At 34.9% G+C, this 23857-nt stretch overlaps 1 protein-coding gene across 2 annotated transcripts in view; it reads right to left on the bottom strand.

Annotated features, from left to right (window-relative positions):
• Positions 1-514: 514 nt before the first annotated feature.
• utp6 (UTP6 small subunit processome component) overlaps positions 515-23857 on the bottom strand; it is a 32136-nt gene continuing 8793 nt past the window's right edge. For both annotated transcript variants that reach the window (XM_039739453.1, XM_039739454.1), the window contains 12 exons: positions 21340-21417; positions 19644-19725; positions 17652-17733; positions 11746-11927; positions 9402-9481; positions 9147-9224; positions 7669-7848; positions 6969-7049; positions 5652-5761; positions 2876-2942; positions 2564-2636; positions 515-1732 (listed from right to left, as the gene is read on the bottom strand). In XM_039739453.1, the coding sequence (XP_039595387.1) occupies positions 1575-1732; positions 2564-2636; positions 2876-2942; positions 5652-5761; positions 6969-7049; positions 7669-7848; positions 9147-9224; positions 9402-9481; positions 11746-11927; positions 17652-17733; positions 19644-19725; positions 21340-21417 (1251 nt within the window). In that variant the 3' untranslated portion in view covers positions 515-1574. The remainder of the gene's footprint in view (positions 1733-2563; positions 2637-2875; positions 2943-5651; positions 5762-6968; positions 7050-7668; positions 7849-9146; positions 9225-9401; positions 9482-11745; positions 11928-17651; positions 17734-19643; positions 19726-21339; positions 21418-23857) is intronic.

The raw sequence follows: 23857 nt of genomic DNA, 5'->3' as shown, positions 1-23857 counted from the left end.
AATGCATTGCTTTAAATAACTAAACTTTAAACATGGAGTAACCTCCTCAGATTTTTTCTTTTGATTACAAACAGCATCCTCCAGACCTTCTTGGGAGCTGGCCAAACAGTATATATTTCAGACATTTGGCAGCCATAACTTTTGTTGTTACTCTATTGTGCCAATCCAGCCAACCGCAGATATAAAAGATTAGATAACAGCTGTGGTTCTGTACAAAGTAGCTCCCTGTTATTCTACTCTGTTCTCACCAAATAGTTTCTGCATTATTAAATAACAGTAATGTGGCCTTACAATATACAGAGTGAAGTCAAAAGATACAGTAACACCATCAGTTTCAGTTGTTGGAGAAGTCACTATCCCCAAGTCATTTTTTTCATCCATATTGAAAAGTACAACTGGATTTATTACCAATTCCTTACTGCTTAAATCTTCATCCCCTTCTTAACCTCTAATTTAGTAATGGTATTACATTTCACAGGGAACCTGACAATGAATTATGAGACATCAGAAGAGCAACCATAAAAACACAGTGGGCTGCTTTGTACTGTATTTTAAAGAGTGCACGCAATAATTCTTAACAGAACTTATTTCACTGCTCTGATTTGGTAAGCCTTGGTAAAATATTTAACTGATGAGCCAAAACTACATGCATTATGCTACACTCACAAAAAGCCTTCTAACCCTTCTTAACAATTCTTAACAACCTGAAAGAAAACACTGGGGTTCATGGGAGAGGTTTGATCTATTTTACCAGGAGGTAAGTAGCATATGGAGATGTAGCTCAACAACATAAATAATTAGAAAACTATGAAAAGTGCAGTTACAACACCGCAAATGTGTACTGTTGGCACACTGGCAGCTATGATCATGTTTGTCAATTACATCACTCAAAAGGCATACAGGCCAACTCACAAGCAACATAATATAGGATATAAAATATAAAACAGTAGCAAAGAAAGAAAACAAACTAAGATTTCCAAAACATCAACTGACCAAATGTAGTTTCCAAAATACAGAAATAATATTTGACCGAAAATACTAATCAGCTATATTGGTAGCACACATATGGACAGGCAGATATTAAGACATTGTCTCATTTTGTATTTCGGAGATTACAGTAACCTTCTCACAGAAATGCTAAACCTGAACATGTTTGCTTGTACTGGTATAATTTATGCATACCTTTAACCTATCATGTAAAGTTAGGGGCATCTCACAGAGATTATTCTGTAGTCATTCAGTTTATCCATTATTTTATAGCCTAATTTTGAAAACCAGTACCCACAAACTAAAAAATTATTTACACAGGACATTGAAAGGCACTGTCCATGACAAGATGTGTTCCTTAGTATTTGACTGAGCCTACATTTTAAAGAAAGATCTCGCAGAGACACATTCCCCCACTTGCCACTTCAGAATGAAACAGGAGCTGCTTTTCATAAGTGAAAATTCTTAAATTCAAAACAAAATACGATGTCTTTATTCTAAATAATAGTAATGTACATAGTCCTCTCTTCATATCAAAAAATGTGAAAAGTTGACCTAAATGAAAACAGCAAGTTTACTGAGCACCCCTATGAGTGTCCTGTCTGTAGCAGTGTGTGCTTGGAGACAAAGCTCTCCACCTGTTCTCCTTGCAGAGTCTGCATTGCACGCCAGTATATCTTCCCACAGTTCTCTGGGTTTCCTTGATGGTGACTCAACTCTTCTTTAATGTAATCCAGCCATAGTTCTTAAGAGAAGGGGTTTATATAGATATAAAAAAAAATAAAAGCAAATATTATCACAACAGTCTGTACATGCAAAACATCTTCTTGGCCTAGTGGAACTCCGTTCCAGTCTCAAAACATTACTATTGGTAGTTTTTTCATTTTCACACATTTGGTAATGAAACATCAATTTCATTTAAACAGTTTGCTTCTTCTATTATCTATAATAAAACACCAAGACCTTCCCAAAAACATGAATAAGCATATGTAGAAGTATTAATAACCAAGTCTCCTGTCTTGTTAACATTTTACTCTTGGTACTGTTTATGTAACAGAGTGTAGAGCGAATGAACTGAAATGCAGTAGCAGCACATCTAAATCCCCAGTGGAGGGCTGTTTTCAATAAGCATCATAGTTACTGTACTGCAAGTCATTATTTAGTAGATATAAGTTACATCTCAAAAAAAAAAAAGAAAAAATCAAAAGTATTCCACCTCAGCTCTTTATCTTAATTTTCTGTTGCTAATTAGCAGAGGACAGTTTTCTTTACTTTAACAATTCAGTTTCTAATAACTTACAAGTATCATATTTTTTACATACAGTCATACATAGCGTGTTAATTGTTACTGCTCTGCTTAAAATCAATGCAAAAAAAAAAAAAAACACTATTTACTTTTTATTCTTCTGTACAACTCCTCGGCTTACTATCAGCAATAATTTAAAAATTCTAGAAGATTATTAAAAATTATACTCACAAATAATTGCTTAAGTACTTTTAATAAACAGCTAGCTAAAACAGTCAAGTCCCTGCTGATTATTCTGCCGTGAACAATGTAAATGTTTAGGATTCTTACCTTCCTCATCAGCTCCAAATTCTCGTAATGCCCTCTCATAGCATTCTCTAATGTTTTCCATTTTGCATTTCTCCTGTAAATGACAAGTTATATTTTTTCCAGATCTATACCAATAGCTGTGCCTAAACCTATCTCCAATTACCATTCCACTTACTGTAACTTTAACCAATTGTAGTCACTGAGCTAGGTACTTAGACAATTCCACTGATTTTACACAGTGACAGGATTCAAGGAGCCAGGTAATGTTTACAAATCATACTGTCCAATATATGACTGACAGTTTGCACCAGAGGATTCTAACTTAGTCCTCACCTGCTCTTTTTCAATCTGAAGCATTCGTCTGAAAAACTCAAGGGACAGAGGGCGACATTCATGCAATCTGGAAAAAAATAATAGTAATTTGATTGGTTTCTTCAAAGTTTTTTAAAAAAAAAACTTCATCTAAAACCCCCAGCTTATTTAACTAGACATTTTACTATTGCACTAGATCCATCAACATTTTTATTATAATAAAAGTGATTATGACCCATCAAAATGTGAATCATGTTTTTTTAACCAAAAAAATACTGTTTAAATGTAAGATTCAGTTGTAACAACACGTTCTAAGTAGTAGTAAGAGAGGGTGTGTGAATCATTTCTAACCCACTGTATGTACATTTGTTTTTAAATGACACTCATTTTGCGGCATGTAGGGCATCATTCAATAGAAAGTTTACACTACCATCTGCAAAGCTACTATGGCAGTACGACTCAGATCCCTACATACTCACAAAAAGGAATATTTTGATCTGCATCTTCATCCTTTCTTTTGTGATTCTATGCAGACAACACAATTGATAGGATTTGATGTAGACCTATACTTTGTAGCATAAATGTACTTACTGGATAATCGCAGGAACCGGTTGCCCACCAAAAGCTTAGAATATTGTACTACATAATTGCTGTTTCAAAATATTACATTTTCAGCATTCTTTAAATTTAAACAATAAATGGTGGACTAACATAAATAGAAAAACATATAGCTGCTATTGTAAATATGCTCCTCCTAATCACTATATCTATATATTTATATATATATATTATATATATATATATATATATATATATATATATATATATATATATATATATATATATATATATATATATAACAGCAGTGTACAAAAAAAAAAAAATGTTCTATAACTTCTAACTGCTGCCAAAAAAAAGATCTCAATTACCAAATTTCAAATTGCCTGAACATTTTCTGGTATTTCCAAATTTTTTATGTCAGTAGACATAAGCGAACATTGTAACCTTTAACCTTTGAAGAGTTTAATTTGTGTATTTGTGTAAATATGCACACTAACTGACAAGTGATTTTTCAGTCTTAATTTTGGATACAACTGATTGAATTTGTTTTATGACAAAGATAAATTGTAAACTTAATCCGTACAGTGATGCATGAATCTGGTCTTGATGGTGGAATTGCACCAAAGAAACCACTACTGAAGGAGACAAAGAAGAAACTGATTTATGCCAAGAAATAGAGGGAGGCATGGGATATCAGACAGGTTGAAATCATTTGTATAATGTGATGAGTCTAAATTTGAGTTTTATGATTCCACCCATCGTGTCTATGAGACTTAGAGCAAGAGAATGTATTATGTCTGCATGTGTGCTTCCCACTGTGAAACACAGGGGAGAAGATGTGATGGTACGGCAGTTCTTTGATGGTGACTGCATCAGCAATTTCCGTAGAGTTCAAGACAAGCCAAAACTGGTCATCAACCCCAATATTCTGCAGTGATGCCCTACACTATTTGCATTACCTGCAATGACTCAACACTATGCAAGAGAGATTTGTGGCAATAATGTCAAATGATGGAGTGCTACAGCACATGACCCAGCCTCCACAGCCCAAATAAACAAAATAAAGATGGTCTGGTAGGAGTTGGACTACAGAGTGGAGGAAGAGCATCCAACAAGTACTTGACATATTTGAGAACTCCTTCACTCCTGCTGGAAAGCTTCATGAGGACGGTTGAAAGAATCAAAAGGGTACGCAAGCCTGTCATCAAGGTAAAGCACGACTATGTTGAAGAATCTAAAGTTAAGATCTTTATGAATGAACACCTCTCTCTTTACTAAATTCCATTTGTGTTACTGCATAGTTATGATGTCTTCACTAATACTCTAAAATGTATAAAATAAAGAAAAAGTAAGAGTTAAGAGTAGATGTGTCCATACTTTTAATTGGCACTGTATATAAAGTATAAACTAAATAAACACTGTTTATAAAGTTATATATATATATATATATATATATATATATATATATATATATATATATATATATATATATATATATATATATATATATATATATATATATATATATAGCACAAGAAATCTTTTCTTTTTTCATTAAAGTGTAGTACTGTGTAATAATTGTGCTTTTCAAGATGAACAGAACAGCATGGTGTAACAGTGATTAGCTAACCTGTCTCATGAATCTGGCATTTAGGGTTTAAAATCATTATCCCTTGTGTACTCCATTTTTGCTCCAATACTCTCTAAGATGTGGAAGTCAGTTTAACTCTTAATTCTAATGTGGGTGTGTGCATGAATGGGCCCAATGCTGCTCTGACACTCATGTCTGCCTACCTCTAATTGACATCTATGATTTGTGATTACAGAATTCTTTCCTTTACTAAAAAATGTAAGCACATAAATGTCCCACCCAAACATTCAATGGATGTTTGACCTCCCCACTAGATGACACTAAAAATCTGACATACCTTGAATTTATTTTCCTATTCACTATACCTCAGCTTAAAGCAGCTTAAACCCTATCAACTATAAAAAACATAAGATATTTTTGCAGTAATCCTTCTGTAAGCTGTTGTAATGTTGACACAAAATTAAATGGTGCCAATACAAATTATCATCAGAGGACACATTAGTGCATTTGAAATAAAATTGTGCAGTTTAATACACAATTTGCATTATTGGAAATTCCTTTCTCTCCCATTAGTCCATTAAATCAATCATTCACTATGTTTCAAAACACAAACCACACTGCAAGTACAAACGGAAGCACATTTACCTCGCAAAAGTCTTCCTGGCTTTTTTGATTCCTCCAGTCTTAAAAGACCAGTCTAAATATCTTTCCTTCAAAGCAATAGACACGGCCGGAACCAAGAAGAGGACGCCCTTCTGTTTACAAATATGACACAAAGGATAAAACAGTAAAATTCATATCAACAAAATACACAAAACAACATATTTAAGTTTCTACAATCTATAATTGGCTGGCTAAGAACACACATGGCACTTTAAAGCCTATTGTTGTTCAGAGATCTATTTCACACTTAGGCTTTCTTGAGGAATAAAGGTAAATCACATATGCATTTTAAATATTTTCAACAAAAGAAATTTACATGATATTACGAAGATGGTCATCACTTCATACTTTCTTTACAATAAATACATATATATCTACGAAAGAACAGCAGTGTCTGGTTTGGCAATTTTCTGTGATGATGTGGCTACAAACTGTCTGAATTTCATGTTATATGCATTTGCATGTCTGCAATTATGTACGGATTCATCTGTGGGTTGCGCAAATCTCTGCAACCCCAACTCACTTCACCGGTTCTTTATATCTGTACAATGAAAGTTAATCTTTGTAACCATAAAAATTAAAAATGTCAGCAAGGAAAGCAAAATGTAACTTATCTAGGCATGAATTGAAAAGGAAAATGTGGCTCTAGGCTTTCACAGAAACACCAAATAAAAAAATACTTAGTATTTATGTTACACTAAAAACAACCTCATGGCTGAATTATCAGCATACAATAATAACTTGATATTTCTTTAACACTGTAAGTTATAGGCAAAGTGACACCATACCCTGCTATCTATCATGACCCATTTCAGCCAGTAATTTTATCTTGTGACCTCAACATAAATTTTACCTCTTCATTGGTAGATCTTTCAGAAATATGTTTCAAAAATAATATGAACTACAATTACCAATAAATCCCATACAACCAAAAACCATCAAAAGCACAAAATGCAATTTTTGCATTACTTGACTTGAAATTTGGTGTCTATGAAAGCTATTTTAGCAACCACAAACGTAACTAAAGCATACTGTAGAATGCTGTTAAAAACATGTATTTTACGTGCTCTACTAATACATGTAATTCGATTCTATAATAACTTAATTTTTTATATGGATCATTGTTATAAAAATATTTAAAACAAAAATGTGATCTGTCTATTTCATTAAACCAATAAACAAAAATTTTAAATGTTCTAATTTTTAAAACAGCTAAGTCCCTAAATGCACATGAATATTATACCATTTTCTAATTTGTTGTAACACTTGCTAAAAAGAATACAAAATTCAAAGTATTACCGCAAAAAAGGCTTCGATCTCTTCAGAACTCTGATTCGCTTCAGTCCACTCTGCCTTTAAAATCCAAAGTGGTAAACTTTCCTGCAAAACAGAAAAAAATTTAATATTTTAAATGTATTCATCTACTCATTTCAATTCAATATAAGACCAATAGTAGCATATACAATTCATTTGCCAATGTGAGCAATTCTGGAGAAGTGCACACAAAAGCATCCACAAATCTTACTTTTAGTATTTCAATACATTTCATATTAATATGGGGATCTGAAGTGAGCCACAGACCATGAACAAGGAATACAACATGTTGTTATTAGCAGAAAAGAGCAGAGTAAAATGTGCAGTTCCAATTGCACACCCTTTATCATGCTTAAGAATTAGTTTACAATTCTGTATTATAATGTGGCTCCAGCATGAGAAAGTGTGTCTCTGTGTTCTATGATGGAACGGCACCCTGTGGAGTGGTATGTTTGCAGGCTTCCACCAAGTGCTGCAAGGTTGGCTCTGCTTCCCCTGTGATTCTGAATTGGATTCAGCAGTTTTGACAATGTATATATGTATTATACAACTGATTGTATGTTCATTTTAATAACCACAAACTATCCCCAGCCACAAAAACACATCTATGCTAAGTTAAACAATATTTATTCAAGGTGACCAGTTTGATCTTCTATGAACCATAAAGACAATAATAAATGCCCACCTTGGGTGTGACTTGTGCAAGGGCCTCCTGGAATAAACTGTGGACTTTGTCACTTTTTGACTCCATGAGAATTTGAAGACTCATCTTCCATGTTTCCACTGATTGGCTGAAACGTTTTGTCATAGCAAGAGCAACTTCTATAGCCTTGTTTTCCTGACCAAAGGCTTGTAAGCTATGGAGCTGAAGCAGAATCGATTCATGAACTTATGAAATAATCAATACTGGTTAACCAATATTTCACTTTTTATAATGCAAGACAGAGCTGACTGGGTCAAGAAATAGAGATCTATGGGGAAAAAAGACAAGTAATCCCGTATAGACTAGAACACATTAAGTAGCCATACACCACTGCCTCAAGCATATATACCAATGATGCTCCGATTGATCAGCCACCAGTCTAAGTTCGCTGATTTTCACTACGAAAGAGTCAATCAGTGAATGGCAATTTTGTTTTTGTGATCAGCCAATTTTTCCAGCATCTGTATTTTTAAACTTTACAGAAATTTAGTTGTAGTCCTCCTTTATTCGAGGTATTGCAGTACTTGAACTAATGCACATCTTTTTTTTTGTTGCCAACTTTATGTAAACAAACAGAAGTAAGGCAGACTTTACCGGAGTGAGACACAGGAATACTGACTTTACATTAAATAAAGTAGAATAATAAAAGGCGGAAAAGAAATCAGTAGTCCTGTGCAATCAGACACATATCAAGAAACGCTTCTTTAATGAATTCAGACATTTTTATTTGGCCTTTAATTTAATTAAAACAGACACTGCTTGTTTTGAGTTTGGACAGTAAGCAAGCTTGTGTTAAGTACAGCATCTCATATTTTCAATTAAAAAGCAAAATTTGTCTAATTTTACTTGTAAACAGGTTAGCCTTGTATTTTATTGATAAATATTCATAAAATGTTTAATAGAGGCAAGACTTTATGGTTTGTACTGTGTTAATTATTTGTTTCTATGTGTCATACAGTATCAGTTTCGGTAAGAAACAGGTACAGTATAATTAAAATCGAAACCCATATTTTCAATTATACCTCAAGAATTAGGCACACTAAAAAAAAAACTCCTGTATAAATATAGTAAATGTATATTTTAACAGCGCAAAAGCTGTAGTGCAACGAATGATTAAAAATGATTCAAAGGTATAAGTTAATGTATATTTACACACCACCATAACCAGTGTTTTCTAAAGTCAAATTTGAAATACAGTATGTTTGTAAACAGTCTCATTTTTCTTTCTTTTATAGGACAAGCAAATTTGCGATAAAAATATAGATCACAACAAAGTCATGCAAGTATAATGTGTAATTCTGCTACATTTCAAAACCTTTAATGGGCTTGCACAGTTTTGTAAGGAACAGCAAAAATCAATAAAAATAATAAAAATGAGAATGTTTAGAAGTGTAGTAGAACTCAAAATAGCTGCCAATTCAGTGTGCATAATTGTGTGAAGTCAAAGCATATATACTCACCCACTGCTTGTAAAGGGATTCCTGCAGCAATCCCAGATCATGTGCTCTGTGACACACAGACATCATCCTGTCCCATCTCTGTAAGCATAAAATGTTTGAATGCATGTTATTTGAAATAGTGCTTGATAAATATGTCTGTATACTGTAAATATATTAAAGGAGAAGTCTCTCACCAGTGCCTGAGTAAAACATAGTATGCTCTTAGACATTAATATACATGAGTGTAAAATGTATTTAAGAGACAAATTTGTTCACCTTCTGTTTTAAATCTGCACTGTTACATTTCCTCTTAAATCTCTCCAAGCAAAATGTGACATAGCAAGTCCACATGGCCTCTGTAATGAAAAAAGGATGTGCATCTAAGTATTGTAGTCTTATTCCTTCCAAAACACCATTACCGTCCAGAACATGATCTAAGCTCCACGTGTAAAAACAGTTTATCATAAATTCAAAAAATAAATTGAAAGCCTAAATATTTTTCCCCATTTGTATACAGAAATGACATATAAAAATGCAAAACATACAATCTAAGAAGACTGTTTATACAATAAACACAACATTATCTGTTCATTACTTTTTTTAATAATTATTATTTATTCAAATGTCTGGAAGCTTTCCTGGCAGCACTAAGTACAGATCTATGGCTAGGTAAAATCACAGACATCAGACCAATATTGAGCCTATATTGATCACTTAAGATAATCTACAAGTCTTTTTGATGTGGCTGACAGAAATTCAAGCTCCCTGCTTGGAATACAAGTGTATAAAATAATATTGGGACTAAGACAATGAAATAATGCTCTTTGTTGAAAAAAAATAAATAAATAAACAGCTGCTACATGATAGATTCAAGATATGTCAAATTCCAGCACAGAGTTTTGCAGAAAGAACAGAGTTTCAAATAATGTGCTCTCTGCTGGAGAGGTCCAATCTACAAGACAAAAGATATATACAGTACTTATTTTATATTGACGCTGACAACTAACACTTAAGAAATTGTTCCTTCTTTCCTAGTTCAGTATTTCCATGTATGCTTTACAAAGGCAAATAGAGCCTCTAACTTTTTATGAAACTCTTTCAAGTACTTTGTATCAATAATAATGTTGCACTACTGTACATATTTATCAGCATGAGTTAATGGGTAAACCATGATTTTCACTTTTTCAGGATTACTTCACCATTAAATATTACACATTTTCCATTTCTTCTGCTTGCTAATATTTCCATATACGGTGCCATCACTGCCGTCACAACCTGTGTAAAGTCTGCACACATGACAACATTCCTTTTGTATGAAAGTCAATTGTAGAACATAAGATGACTCATGGAGTTTCTTTTCTATAAATGCATGGAAGACTCAATGTCCTAATCAAGCGAAGAGGTCAAACCAATAAAATCAAAGATGTCCGTCCATTATCATATTTCTTTTTTTAAGTACTAACCTACAGAAATTACATCAACTTGCATGATCAGAAATTCAATAAAGGTTTAGACTTTAAATTTTTCTGATACACAAAACATCCATGGCCAGTAGCAAAAATGGGCAATTACTAAAATGGATAAAAGAAAAATACAATCCATTGATAAAACAGGACATTTACACAGTAATAAGAAGTAAACATGATGATAGAATATAAGTTTTTCCATTATTAATAGCTGCCCATAAACTTAAATTAACTAGCAAGTGTGAATGCAAAAGGTCTACACATCTTGACAGAGGCAACATTTACAAAGGTTTAAAAAATAAAAATACAAATAAACGCAGATTGCAAAAAGAGAATATCCTCAATTGATATATAAGCACATAAATATATTTCACTACAGCTTAGGTGACAATATTTAACTGTAACAGTCGCAGAAAAAATTAAAAAATAAGCTAGACCATTAGGCTAAATTAGTTGCGAGACTTGGGACGCTTAACTAAAAACTTAAAAATAAGTCTTATAAAGTAAAAAAGTTTAGGATTTTAATATATATTTATTTTTATAAGTAACAGAAATAATGTTTTTGAAAGCAGCAAAGAACTGTTTAAGTGGTGGCAAACTCAAAGATGCAGATCATAGGGAGTCAAGCTTTGCTTTTATAAGTCATACATTTGTACCACTAAGACTAGACCAGGTGACAAGAAAGATACAGGACGTCAACAATTAAAACAGATCAGATGATCAATAAAATAGAAAAGTTTATTCCCATGCTGCAACATCAAGTTCACTTAAAATGCATTGATCCCTATTTTGATATATGCAAATCATTTTGACAGGTAGGAGTGAAAGCTTATTATACATAATCAAGTCTGTTTACCCCTCTAAATATGTGCAATAATAAGAGGCAGCATCCAACACTGACTTTCAGAAATATAAGAGATTGAATATTTTGAGTAATTCAACAGATATTTTGCTGAAAAAAATCTGCTTTAAGACTGGTAAACCAAGTCAGCACTATATTTGGAAAGAAATAGATACAATGATGACAAACTTGCATAAGATCTACAATTTTAGAATATTCTAAGATAAGTTCATTTCTCCTCCAGATTTCTAAACTAAGATGTCATTCCAAGTTTGCCATATGATTATGGGCCTCTTTACAGGTGCAGTCATACCTGTTGGCACAGCCATCACTGCCTCTTCGTAAACAGCACTGCATCTCTCCTCCTTTTGTGCCATGTCTGTCACTTTACTTTGTTTAGATACAGATTCTGTAGACGGTAACGAATTTACTTCTAACTCTCTTTTGGCCATGAAGTCCCATGTCAAAGGATCTTTAGTATATAGGATCTGCAGACTGAAACAAAGAGTGTCAAATATGCAAGCTGAGATGCATGAACTGGTACTATATTATGTACAACTTATAATGAATTCACTACTAATTTGTAGATCACAAGACATTACTAATGCTTTGCAAGTGTTGTTAAAACCAACAAATCAAATCAAAATCTTTATTGTCATTGTAGCAATGAGACATTGAACAATGACATTTTAGGTGCAACTTTCCAGTGCAAAAGCAAAAAAAAAAACACACAATTACTCAAGTTAAAACTAAAATAAAAAGGGAATAAAATAAGTACCAAAATAGTTCATAACAGCAGAACAATGTTTTCCACTCATGCATACAACATACATACAACAGAATGCTTTGTTAAAGTGGTTACTTGACTCTGTAAAATTTAGTATATAGATTAGATCAGCTAGAACTTTATTTGTCCCCAGGGGGAAATTTAGCTTTTTTGAGTGGCCAAGTGAGAGATATGCCTCTCAACAATGCTCACATCATTATAGTGATTGTGAATTTATGCTTAATAAGATTAAATAAAGCTCACATATACAAAACTTTACCTGCATATCACAGGCTTTTAATAACTTATTTACTGGTGTTTTGTAAATGTTGTTAAGATTTTATTACATAAAAGCATGTGATTGATAGATATAATACAGATAGCACCTGATCTAAAGTATTACGAGAAACAGCAAAATGTACAGTGCATCCAGAAAGTATTCACAGCGCATCATTTTATCCACATTTTGTTATGTTACAGCCTTATTCCAAAATGGATTAAATTCATTTTTTTCCTCAGCATTCCACACACAACACCCCATAATGACAACGTGAAAAAAGTTTACTTGACATTTTTGCAAATTTATTAAAAATAAAAAAAATTGAGAAAGCACATGTACAGAAGTATTCACAGCCTTTGCCATGAAGCTCCAAATTGAGCTCAGGTGCATCCGGTTTCCCCCGATCATCCTTGAGATGTTTCTGCAGCTTAATTGGTAAATTCAGTTGATTGGACATGATCTGGAAAGGCACACACCTGTCTATATAAGGTCCTACAGTTGACAGTTCATGTCAGAGCACAAACCAAGCATGAAGTCAAAGGAATTGTCTGTAGACCTCCGAGACAGGATTGTCTCGAGCCACAAATCTGGGGAAGGTTACAGAAAAATTTCTGCTGCTTTGAAGGTCCCAGTGAGCACAGTTCCCCCCATCATCCCAAAGAGGAAGAAGTTCAAAACCACCAGGACTCTTCCTAGAGCTGGCCGTCCATCTAAACTGAACAATCGGGGGAGAAAGGCCTTAGTCAGGGAGGTGACCAAGAACCCGATGGTCACTCTGTCAGAGCTCCAGAGGTCCTCAGTGGAGAGAGGAGAACCATCCAGATGGACAACCATCTCTGCAGCAATCCACCAATCAGGCCTGTATGGTACAGTGGCCAGACGGAAGCCACTCCTTAGTAAAACGCACATTGCAGCCCGCCTGAAGTTTGCCAAAAGGCACCTGAAGGACTCTCAGACCATGAGAAACAAAATTCTCTTTTCTGATGAGACAAAGATTGAACTCTTTGGTGTGAATGCCAGGCATCACATTTGGAGGAATCCAGGCACCACTCATCACCAGGCCAATACTATCCCTACAGTGAAGCATGGTGGTGGCAGCATTATGCTATGGAGATGTTTTTCAGCGGCAGGAACTAGGAGACTAGTCAGGATAAAGGGAAAGATGACTGCAGCAATGTACAGAGACATCCTGGATGAAAACCTGCTCCAGAGCACTCTTGACCTCAGACTGGGGTGACGGTTCATCTTTCAGTAGGACAATGACCCTAAGCACAACAGCCAAGATATCAAAGGAGTGGCTTCAGGACAACTCTGTGAATGTCCTTGAACGGCCCAGCCAGAGCCCAGACTTGAATCCAATTGAACATCTCTGGAGAGATCTTAAAATAGCTGTGTACCGATGCTTCCCATCCAACCTGATGGAGCTTGAGAGGTGCTGCCAAGAGGAATGGACGAAACTGGCCAAGGATAGGTGTGCCAAGCTTGTGGCATCATATTTAAAAAGACTTGAGGCTGTAATTGCTGCCAAAGGTGCATCAACAAAGTATTGAGCAAAGGCTGTGAATAGCCTACTTACGTACATGTGATTTCTCAGTTTTTTTATTTTTAATACATTTGCAAAAACCTCAAGTAAACATTTTTCACGTTGTCATTATGGGGTGTTGTGTGTAGAATTCTGAGGGAAAAAATGAATTTAACCCATTTTGGAATAAGGCTGTAACATAAAATGTGGAAAAAGTGATGCACTGTGAATACATTCCGGATGCACTGTAAATATTTTTCTCAATGTCCTGTTAATCCATTGGTAAAAAGAAAAGAAAAAATAAATCTAGGTCATCAATGGGATACCCAACACACTTATTAAGAGAATACAAGAAAAAGGGATTATTATAATTTTATGCATGCAACACAAAAATAAGTTGGTCTTCATTGTTATTACAGTTTAATATAGCAAAATGTATTAACAGTAAGATAAAACTGCTAGTTATAGTGTAGGAAATGGGGACAACACCTAAACTAAGCATTGCTTCTAATATTAGAATTTATAGTGTGGCTATGTGGATTCTGAGGTCAGAGAGTTAATCAGAAATGGCATGCTACTTCCTTACCAAAATAATACATTAAAAATATTTATATATAAAAGTAGTACGTACAAATATGAACAACATTTAGTTTTCTTCTACATCAATACTAAACAAAGTGTCCTGCTTTAAAAGATTAAACAGATTTTCAAAACTTTTTTATGCTTTTCAGGAGGACTGTAATGTCTCTCTCCCCATTTACAAACACAAATATATTTATGTAATCTTTGTACCTTCTTATACCTTTGTGTGTGATAAAGTTAATAAATAGCACCAGGTAATAAATAGTAGTGTATATATGGGGATATCTGAGAAAAGTGCAGCAATTAATCCTCACCAAGTGATTAGTTGCTCCTCTTTTGTATTATTTGTTGTATAAAAATATCCAAAACTCACACATTTCAGTAAATATGTATCCAAAAAGAGATTTTTTAACAACATAGTGCTACTCTGAAATGAGCAAGTAAATATGAGGTCTTGTTTTCCATCTGAAATAAATACTAATGTTTTAAAAAGACTATTTTATATGCCTTCTCTCTAAACACTTTTAATTTTAGATTACCTTATCTGTAAACATAGGACTCTTGCAATCTTCCAAAATTTAAAAGCAAGATTTTTTTTTTTCTTTATATGTTTTCTCCCAAATCAGAGTGTCATCTATTGGTTTTCAAGATATCTCCCACATAGCACAGTCCTCTCTGTTAAAACAGTTTGTCAAACCAGTACAAGATGAGAAGTTTAGAATGCAATTTTTTTGAAGATATCCATGGGTAATTTTGTGCCTTTTTTTAAAAAAAGGATCACCCCGGCCCCCAGTCCGTCCGAGTGTGATTGTGGGTGTTTTGCATGTCTCTACTCCAGAAAACAAGCTTTACGTTTGGGGCAGATGTTTCCTTTATTATAAATGCCTGGGCCACCTTGCTAAATAGGCATAATTGCCATTTTTTACTATGTGTTCCACCCTCTTCCCCTGTCCAGAATGTATGTCACTTCCTGAATATTTTACAATGAGTGGTGGATTTTTGTGTACACCAGTCTAACACCGCAAAGATCTGGTAATGGATAGTGTTTCAAAAGGTTTTACTATCTTGCATGTACATATAGAGAGTATTAATGAACCATAACTCTGTCACAAAGAGTGAAGTATAATTTATAAAACAATGCTCCATTTATCATGCCTATAGAAGACTGCCCCCCACAATATGGCATTATACAGCACAAACCGGATTCCAAAAAAGTTGGGACACTAAACAAATTGTGAATAAAAACTGAATGCAATGATGTGGAGATGGCAAATGTCAATATTTTATTTGTAATAGAACGTAGATGACAGATCAAACGTTTAATCCGAGTAAATGTATCATTTTAAAGGAAAAATATGTTGATTCAAAATTTCACGGTGTCAACAAATCCCAAAAACGTTGGGGCAAGTAGCAATAAGAGGCTGGAAAAAGTAAATTTGAGCATAACAAAGAGCTGGAAGACCAATAAACACTAATTAGGTCAATTGGCAACATGATTGGGTATAAAAGAGCTTCTCAGAGTGGCAGTGTCTCTCAGAAGCCAAGATGGATAGAGGATCACCAATTCCCACAATGTTGCGCAGAAAGATAGTGGAGCAATATCAGAAAGGTGTTACCCAGCTTAAAAATTGCAAAGACTTTGCATCTATCATCATCAACTGTGCATAACATCATCCAAGATTCAGAGAATCTGGAACAATCTCTGTGCGTAAGGGTCAAGGCCATAAAACCATACTGGATGCCCGTGATCTCCGGGCCCTTAAACGACACTGCACCACAAACAGGAATGCTACTGTAAAGGAAATCACAGAATGGGCTCAGGAATACTTCCAGAAACCATTGTCAGTGAACACAATCCACCGTGCCATCCGCCGTTGCCAGCTGAAACTCTACAGTGCAAAGAAGAAGCCATTTCTAAGCAAGATCCACAAGCTCAGGCGTTGTCACTGGGCCAGGGATCATTTAAAATGGAGTGTGGCAAAATGGAAGACTGTTCTGTGGTCAGACGAGTCACGATTCAAGTTCTTTTGGAAATCTGGGACGCCATGTCATCCGGACCAAAGAGGACAAGGACAACCCAAGTTGTTATCAACGCTCAGTTCAGAAGCCTGCATCTCTGATGGTATGGGGTTGCATGAGTGCGTGTGGCATGGGCAGCTTGCATGTCTGGAAAGGCACCATCAATGCAGAAAAATATATTCAGGTTCTAGAACAACATATGCTCCCATCCAGACGTCATCTCTTTCAGGGAAGACCCTGCATTTTTCAACAAGATAATGCCAGACCACATTCTGCATCAATCACAACATCATGGCTGCGTAGGAGAAGGATCCGGGTACTGAAATGGCCAGTCTGCAGTCCAGATCTTTCACCAATAGAGAACATTTGGCGCATCATAAAGAGGAAGGTGCGACAAAGAAGGCCCAAGACGATTGAACAGTTAGAGGCCTGTATTAGACAAGAATGGGAGAGCATTCCTATTTCTAAACTTGAGAAACTGGTCTCCTCGGTCCCCACACGTCTGTTGAGTGTTGTAAGAAGAAGGGGAGATGCCACACAGTGGTAAAAATGGCCTTGTCCCAACTTTTTTGGGATTTGTCGACATGAAATTCTGAATCAACATATTTTTCCCTTAAAATGATATATTTTCTCAGTTTAAACTTTTGTTCTGTGATTTATGTTCTATTCTGAATAAAATATTAGAAGTTGGCACCTCCACATCATTGCATTCAGTTTTTATTCACGATTTGTATAGTGTCCCAACTTTTTTGGAACCCGGTTTGTATAATGATTAATATCACACAAACAACATCAGACTATCTAGCCATTTTCTAACCCACTTATGCAGTTTTATTGCATTTATTTTTTTTTTCTTTTTAAATTATGACTTGCAGTCATTTATAAACTTGGGAGGCTTATTATAACCAAACTTGGATAAGACTAATTTGCCACTGTCCAATTTTGCTGCCATTTTATTAAGATCACCCTCAAGAATGGTATAAAATATATTCCATGTCACTTAATTTCTAGGCATGAATTGACAGAAAAATGAGGTGCAACAAATCTTACTCTTGCAGGGCTTGCTCTTGAATATCCTTAGCAAAGTTAAAGAGGGATGCAACAGACAGTAACGACAAAATGAAATCTGCTCCTGAAAAAGCAAACAACACAAATATAAACCGAAACATACTAGCCAGTTTATCCTAGTTCAATGTAGCTCTAGATCAGATCAAGCATTAGTGCATGTTAATAAATGTAATACAATAGAACCCCAATTGAACATTTCATGACATAAAAACAAAACAAGTGTTTCAAGGCAAAGTTCAGACTGCAACTAAAAATACATTAGACCTTTGTTTGTGACTGTTGAAATTAATTAATTTCGAAAGAGATCCAAATCTGACGTGAGTGTGCACATGTCTATCAGACCAAATCAGGATATGCTCAAACTAGATCATAACTGGCAAATACAAACATAATTGCAGCAAAAAATAAATAAATAAAAAATAATGAAAACCCTTAATAGGAACCTGACAAACCCATGTCAATTTTTTTCACTTTTAACTCTTTTAAGTTACTCCCTAGAAAAAGACTGAGTGTGGTTCCTATGGCACATACAAATGAGTAACAATGAATAACAGGCTACAACTTAATTAAAGTATCTTAACTAAAGTATAGGCTGAAGTTAAGGCAAATTACAACAGATTGTTTTTTCACTATTCACATTTAGCCAATCACATTTCAAATCATGTCTTAAATTAAACTGTCCTGATCTGACATAAAACAATGTAATAAAAAATGACCACAAAACATGGAGATAATGGACCTCAAGGAGCAAACAAAAGATTCACAGGAACGTAACGTTGAAATATAAGGAATGGCATAAAACAGAATTTCTATTAGGACAACACTGGGATATTGCAAAATTAGAATTAAAACTGGTGACTGTTACCTCCTTTCACATCTCAGTACCAGTACCAAAAATAAAGCAAATAACATAACTTTGTAGTTTTCACAAAATAAAGTGCTAAATATTTTACACCAAAAAAGTATTGACAAAACCAATACACTGACTATAGTAACAGAATACTATTGCCCAATGTCAAGACTGCACCAATTCTGACCTCATGTCACTCCAGGTACATACATTATGCTGCAATATCTATGTATTTGAAAATCTCTTCCATATATATATTTTTTATCAATTGTTACAACTGACACATTTCGCTAGGACACTGCTCTGCTTTCTGTACCAAGAACAGATTATAGGTACTTCTCCAGCACTCTATAAGCATTACTATGGAGCATTAAAGTAACCAGTCTGTTTAAATGTGTTTGAGTAATCATGAAGAATTTTGTATGGGTTTCATATATGCATATGTGAAGTGTCCTGGTTCCATTTTCTCTTCAATCATGTCACTTTTAATGCGAAAATCCCATGTTTGTGAAGGCTGCGTTAGTGCACAAGTCATAAGAGCTGCATGCTTTGCAGACACATAATGAGGTTAAAAAAAACAAAAAAATAATAATAAAGTGCCTTTATATACTTAAGTACAAATGTACGTAAACTAGCACTTAGAATTTATCTCCATTCGAATATTTACTTATTTTTAAATATGAGTATCTGAACACTCATTTTGTATAATTTGACAAGCCTATTGGGGGCAAATAGCTTTACCAACCTTTTCCTTTTCTTATTTTCAATGAATTGACAATGTATGTAATAAACCTCAGCTAGCATGATTTGGTTTGCTGCTAATCAAACGGAAGCAGCACTGCTACACAGTTAGATTACAGGCAAAAGTTTGTGTGTGAGTACCACACATTTTTGCTCTCCGTACCACAGCATACTTTTCAAAAATGGCAACATAAAGAAATTTCAGTCACATTTTAATGTAGTAAGATTACCAAATTCTTTATGCTGGTATAATACACTTTTATAAATCTGGTAGTTCAGTACTTTATCAGTACCAAAATAATGTGCAACACTATCTAGACCAACTCTCACTTGTATAATATGAACTCAAATTATACTCTCACTTTTTGAAAGGGGACACTCACCAGGTATTTTCTGAATGGCCTCTTTATAGACAATCTTTGCCAATTCTCCTTTCATGATTTCTTCTGAAAATTCATAATCATCCTAAAAAGTAAACAAAATTTCTAAAAATTATTAAAAAGAAAAAAGGATACCGATTCCAGTAGCATGATGTGTGGAGTACAAGTTCACAGAAACTGTGCACTATTCTCTGGAAATGTATTGGTCTCCTTGCTGAAAGGAGGATATGCAAGCACTGCAGAAAAATCCACAACATAGTTTTTAAGATTCACTCTAATTCTGTGGGACTAGGAGAAATAAAAAACGTGGAAATACTGGAGGACCTTACGTTTTTGTGTTAGGCAAACACATAAAAGGATGACATGACAGCAATGCTTACAATGAAGATAATAAGGGTGAATGAGAGCACTTATTTCAAAATCCATTCCTAAATAAGAACACAGGAGGACAAATGGAAGCTGGTTACAACTGAGAAAATACGTTTAACTGAGAAGCGACAATACCTGATGTATCTGAAAGCAGTATCTTAGAAACCTTCTAATTTCAGTTCAGTGCTAATCTGGGAAATATTAGGTACGCAGGAAATATGTTCTCTTAGGCCTAATGTCCTGCTCTCAATGAAATTGTTCATGCTCTCTAATATACTAAATTAATTTTGATATAAAACCAACATCCTTGTAAAATTAAAAACTCTTTTGGGAGAAATAATGACGAAGGAAACAGAACATCATAAAAATGCATACAGTTGAACAGATTAAGAAGTGTAAACAAAACATATGAAGACTCTTTCAACATAAATGTTAAAACACTGAGATTTATAGTAAACACATTAGTTAGATAGTTGATGCATCATTAAATAAATCAACCAAAAGAAAGTACAGAGAAAGCAGATGAGATCCTTGGATTTAGAACAATCAGGAACCAAAAAAAAAACTTTCCAGATTTTCTGACAGCAGTCGGCTGTTTCCACTGACACAAACAGTGCACAAACCCAAAAATTGATTTTCTGTGAGCAAAAGTTTCAATTTACAAACTATTTTGTATTAGTATATGCCTAAGAGCAGAAACGTAATTTTAACAAATTACTCAAGCTACCTTGTGTGCCCACTGAAGAACAAAATGGGTTCACGAGAAAACAACTCGAACCATTACGCCATGGGTTAAACTCATTTAATGTAAAATAACTGGTCTGGACTACAACTTAAAAATTATTCAAGTCTGATAGAAATCTGAGGTTCTTCAGTGCATTGGTAATGATATTGCAAACCTCTTGCTAGAGGTCGACACCTGAATAGTAAATTAACGAATAGTTTGTGGTAATACAGTGGTTACAATTACTTCCTCACCGATACACAGACAAGGGTTTGGAGTAGGTGAAATAAATAAACCACAGACATTCAACTTTGCAACTATGTAAAACCTCAATGTATTTTTACTGCAGTGCCTTTTGCATAAACAGAAGGTTTAATTTTGCTTTCATGAAGTATTTTGATCTTAGTGTAAACAGATACAAGACATTACACAATACATACTGAAATTTGAGCTACAAATTAAATATTTCAGAAACTAAAAAATTGCAGATGTATATGACATATACATGGATTTTATAAATTAAACAGAATTATATTGTGAAACTCATCTACAATTCTTTTCTTCTCTCTTGTAACCTACAGTATATTTAACATTTATTTTACCTACCAGGTTAATCTTGGCTTGTTCTAATTGGCTTTTCTCCTTACACAACTTCTCGGCATGCATAAGCTCCATTCGGAAATACTAAATAAAAGAAGCATATATAAGGAAGTGCTGATGTTTGAGGCCAATTAATTAAACATCTTTTTAAACCACATAAATGTAACTTTAGCGCAAGTAATAAAAATGTGACATTGTGCACGGACAATATAATCTCTATACTAATAAAAGGCAAAGCCCTCACTCACTCACTCACTCACTCATCACTAATTTTCCAACTTCCCGTGTGGGTGGAAGGCTGAAATTTGGCAGGTTCATTCCTTACAGCTTCCTTACAAAAGTTGGGCAGGTTTTATATCGAAATTCTACGCGTAATGGTCATAACTGGAAGCAGTTTTTCCATTTACTGTAATGGAGATGAGCTTCAACGCCGTGGGGGCGGAGTTTTGTGTGACATCATCACGCCTCCCACGTAATCACGCAGTACATAGAAAACCAGGAAGACCTCAAAAAAGTGCTGAAGAAAACATGCATTATATAATTGAGAAGGCAGCGAAACAATAAGAAGCGAAGCGAGTGACATATACAACCATATTCATGATGCTACTTCGGAAACAAAGCACGATGTAAACCTACACTTTAAATTAAGTTCATAGACAGGCTGCCGCTGGCGTTTGTAATTTAGTGCCTGCCCATATAAGGCCGTCCGTCAGCGGCAATCCAATAGCAAACTGCCACGGCTAAATATTCACGGGTTAAGGACTGTGCTTATGCAGAGGAAGATGAGATGGTCAGGGTGGTGTTTGACACAAACTCAGCGAAACTGCGAGAGAAAGTTTTAAGTGCCAGGACTAAGGTAACATTAAATACAGCCATGGACATAGCGAGATGGCACCAGCACAGCTGGGAACCTTCGATGCATGTACACCGAGCGCTCACGTGAACTGACGCAGTGCACAGATAAAAGCAACAGTTCCAAAGAGCTGAACAAAACCGAATTACACAATTGAAAAGGCAGCAAAAATATGAAGCGTCTCATACATACAAGCATATTCATAAATCCAACTACTGCGAAACAAAGCACACGTTGGAAAAGTCAATGTCCCGCTAAAGGAAGACAGTGTAAAAAAAACCGTGCATGCAGTGTGTCAGGTCTCAGATAAAGAAGAAGACGAGCTGTTTATTGATGCAGTAAGAAACGAATCGATGAATGAAACCTGTCATCTTTACAGCGATTGACAAACAGGGAATGTAACTTGAACACAACACATCCTACAAATACGAACCTGATTGAAAGAAATAATGATAATCAAATCCTTGATGACAGCAACACTCAGTAACACTCATAAAACAAATACTGTATATTGACAGTCATGTTACGTTATTTTTAAAATGTTCCCTTTTCTTTTCTAGCTTTTTAACACACTACTTCTCGCTGCGATCGCGGTATATATATATATATATATATATATATATATATATATATATATATATATATATATATATATATATATATATGTATATATATAAATCCGATCTACATACTCGAATAATGGATACTTTATTAGCCATCAATGATTGTTTTGGTAAAGCCATACTCAGTGTATTCATTAGATGAGCGGTAAAAAGTAAGAGGGAGGATGACTCATTGAGGCATGCAGGCTGTAGTCGCGTCAACTCTATCTGAATTGCGATCACATTTGAAAAATATATCTTTTCAAGTTCTATTTAGTCCATATGTGTCAAACTCAAGGGCAGCGGGCCACATCCGCCCGGCGTAATTATATCCGCCCGCAAGATCATTTTATATACTGTATTATTGTTATTAAAGCCGGGTATATGAAGCGCTGGTAACACAATAAACTACAGATCCCATAATGCAGCGCTTCAGCTGCCTTGCCGAACACTTACGCGTTAATCAAGTCTACCTTATGTTGCTGCAAGTTATTGCGAAGCTAGCTCACACGATGCTGAAGAGAAAAGTTGATTCTGAAAATAGAGCCTTTAAAAACCGATGGGAGGCTGAGTATATGTTTACTGAACCCGTGTGTCTCATTTGTGGAGCTAATGTGGCTGTAATTACAGAATTTAATCTAAGACGGCACTTGAGACAAAACATCAGGGTAACCTGAATGCAATGCAGAAGATACAGAAAGCAGCATAATTAAATAAGAATCTGACACTTCAGCGGACGTTTTAACCCGTGCACAATCACAAAGTGATTTCAAGTGAAGCTGCTTTTATGGGAGACACAAATGCACCAGTTCACCTTGCCCCACTTTCCCTGTTGCCAAGTAATGTTAAACCAAGTCGTCACTACGGTGTTCCCAAATCGCACTTTGCTGATAAACTGAGCACTGAGTTTGCACGGCGCTTTGGTGACTTTGAAGAACAAAAAAAGTCCTTCTACATGTGGCTCGAACCTTGTGCATGTTTGGTAGCACATATCTGTGTGAGAAGCTCTTCTCAGTGATAAAGACTAACAAAACAGCACACAGGAGTCGCCTCACTGATGAGCACCTGC

Source organism: Polypterus senegalus, chromosome 17 (genome assembly GCF_016835505.1).
Source record: "Polypterus senegalus isolate Bchr_013 chromosome 17, ASM1683550v1, whole genome shotgun sequence".
In the NCBI taxonomy this organism is placed as follows: domain Eukaryota; kingdom Metazoa; phylum Chordata; class Cladistia; order Polypteriformes; family Polypteridae; genus Polypterus; species Polypterus senegalus.
The sequence above is the reverse complement of the archived record's forward strand: the minus strand, read 5'-3'. Positions and strand labels throughout refer to the sequence as shown.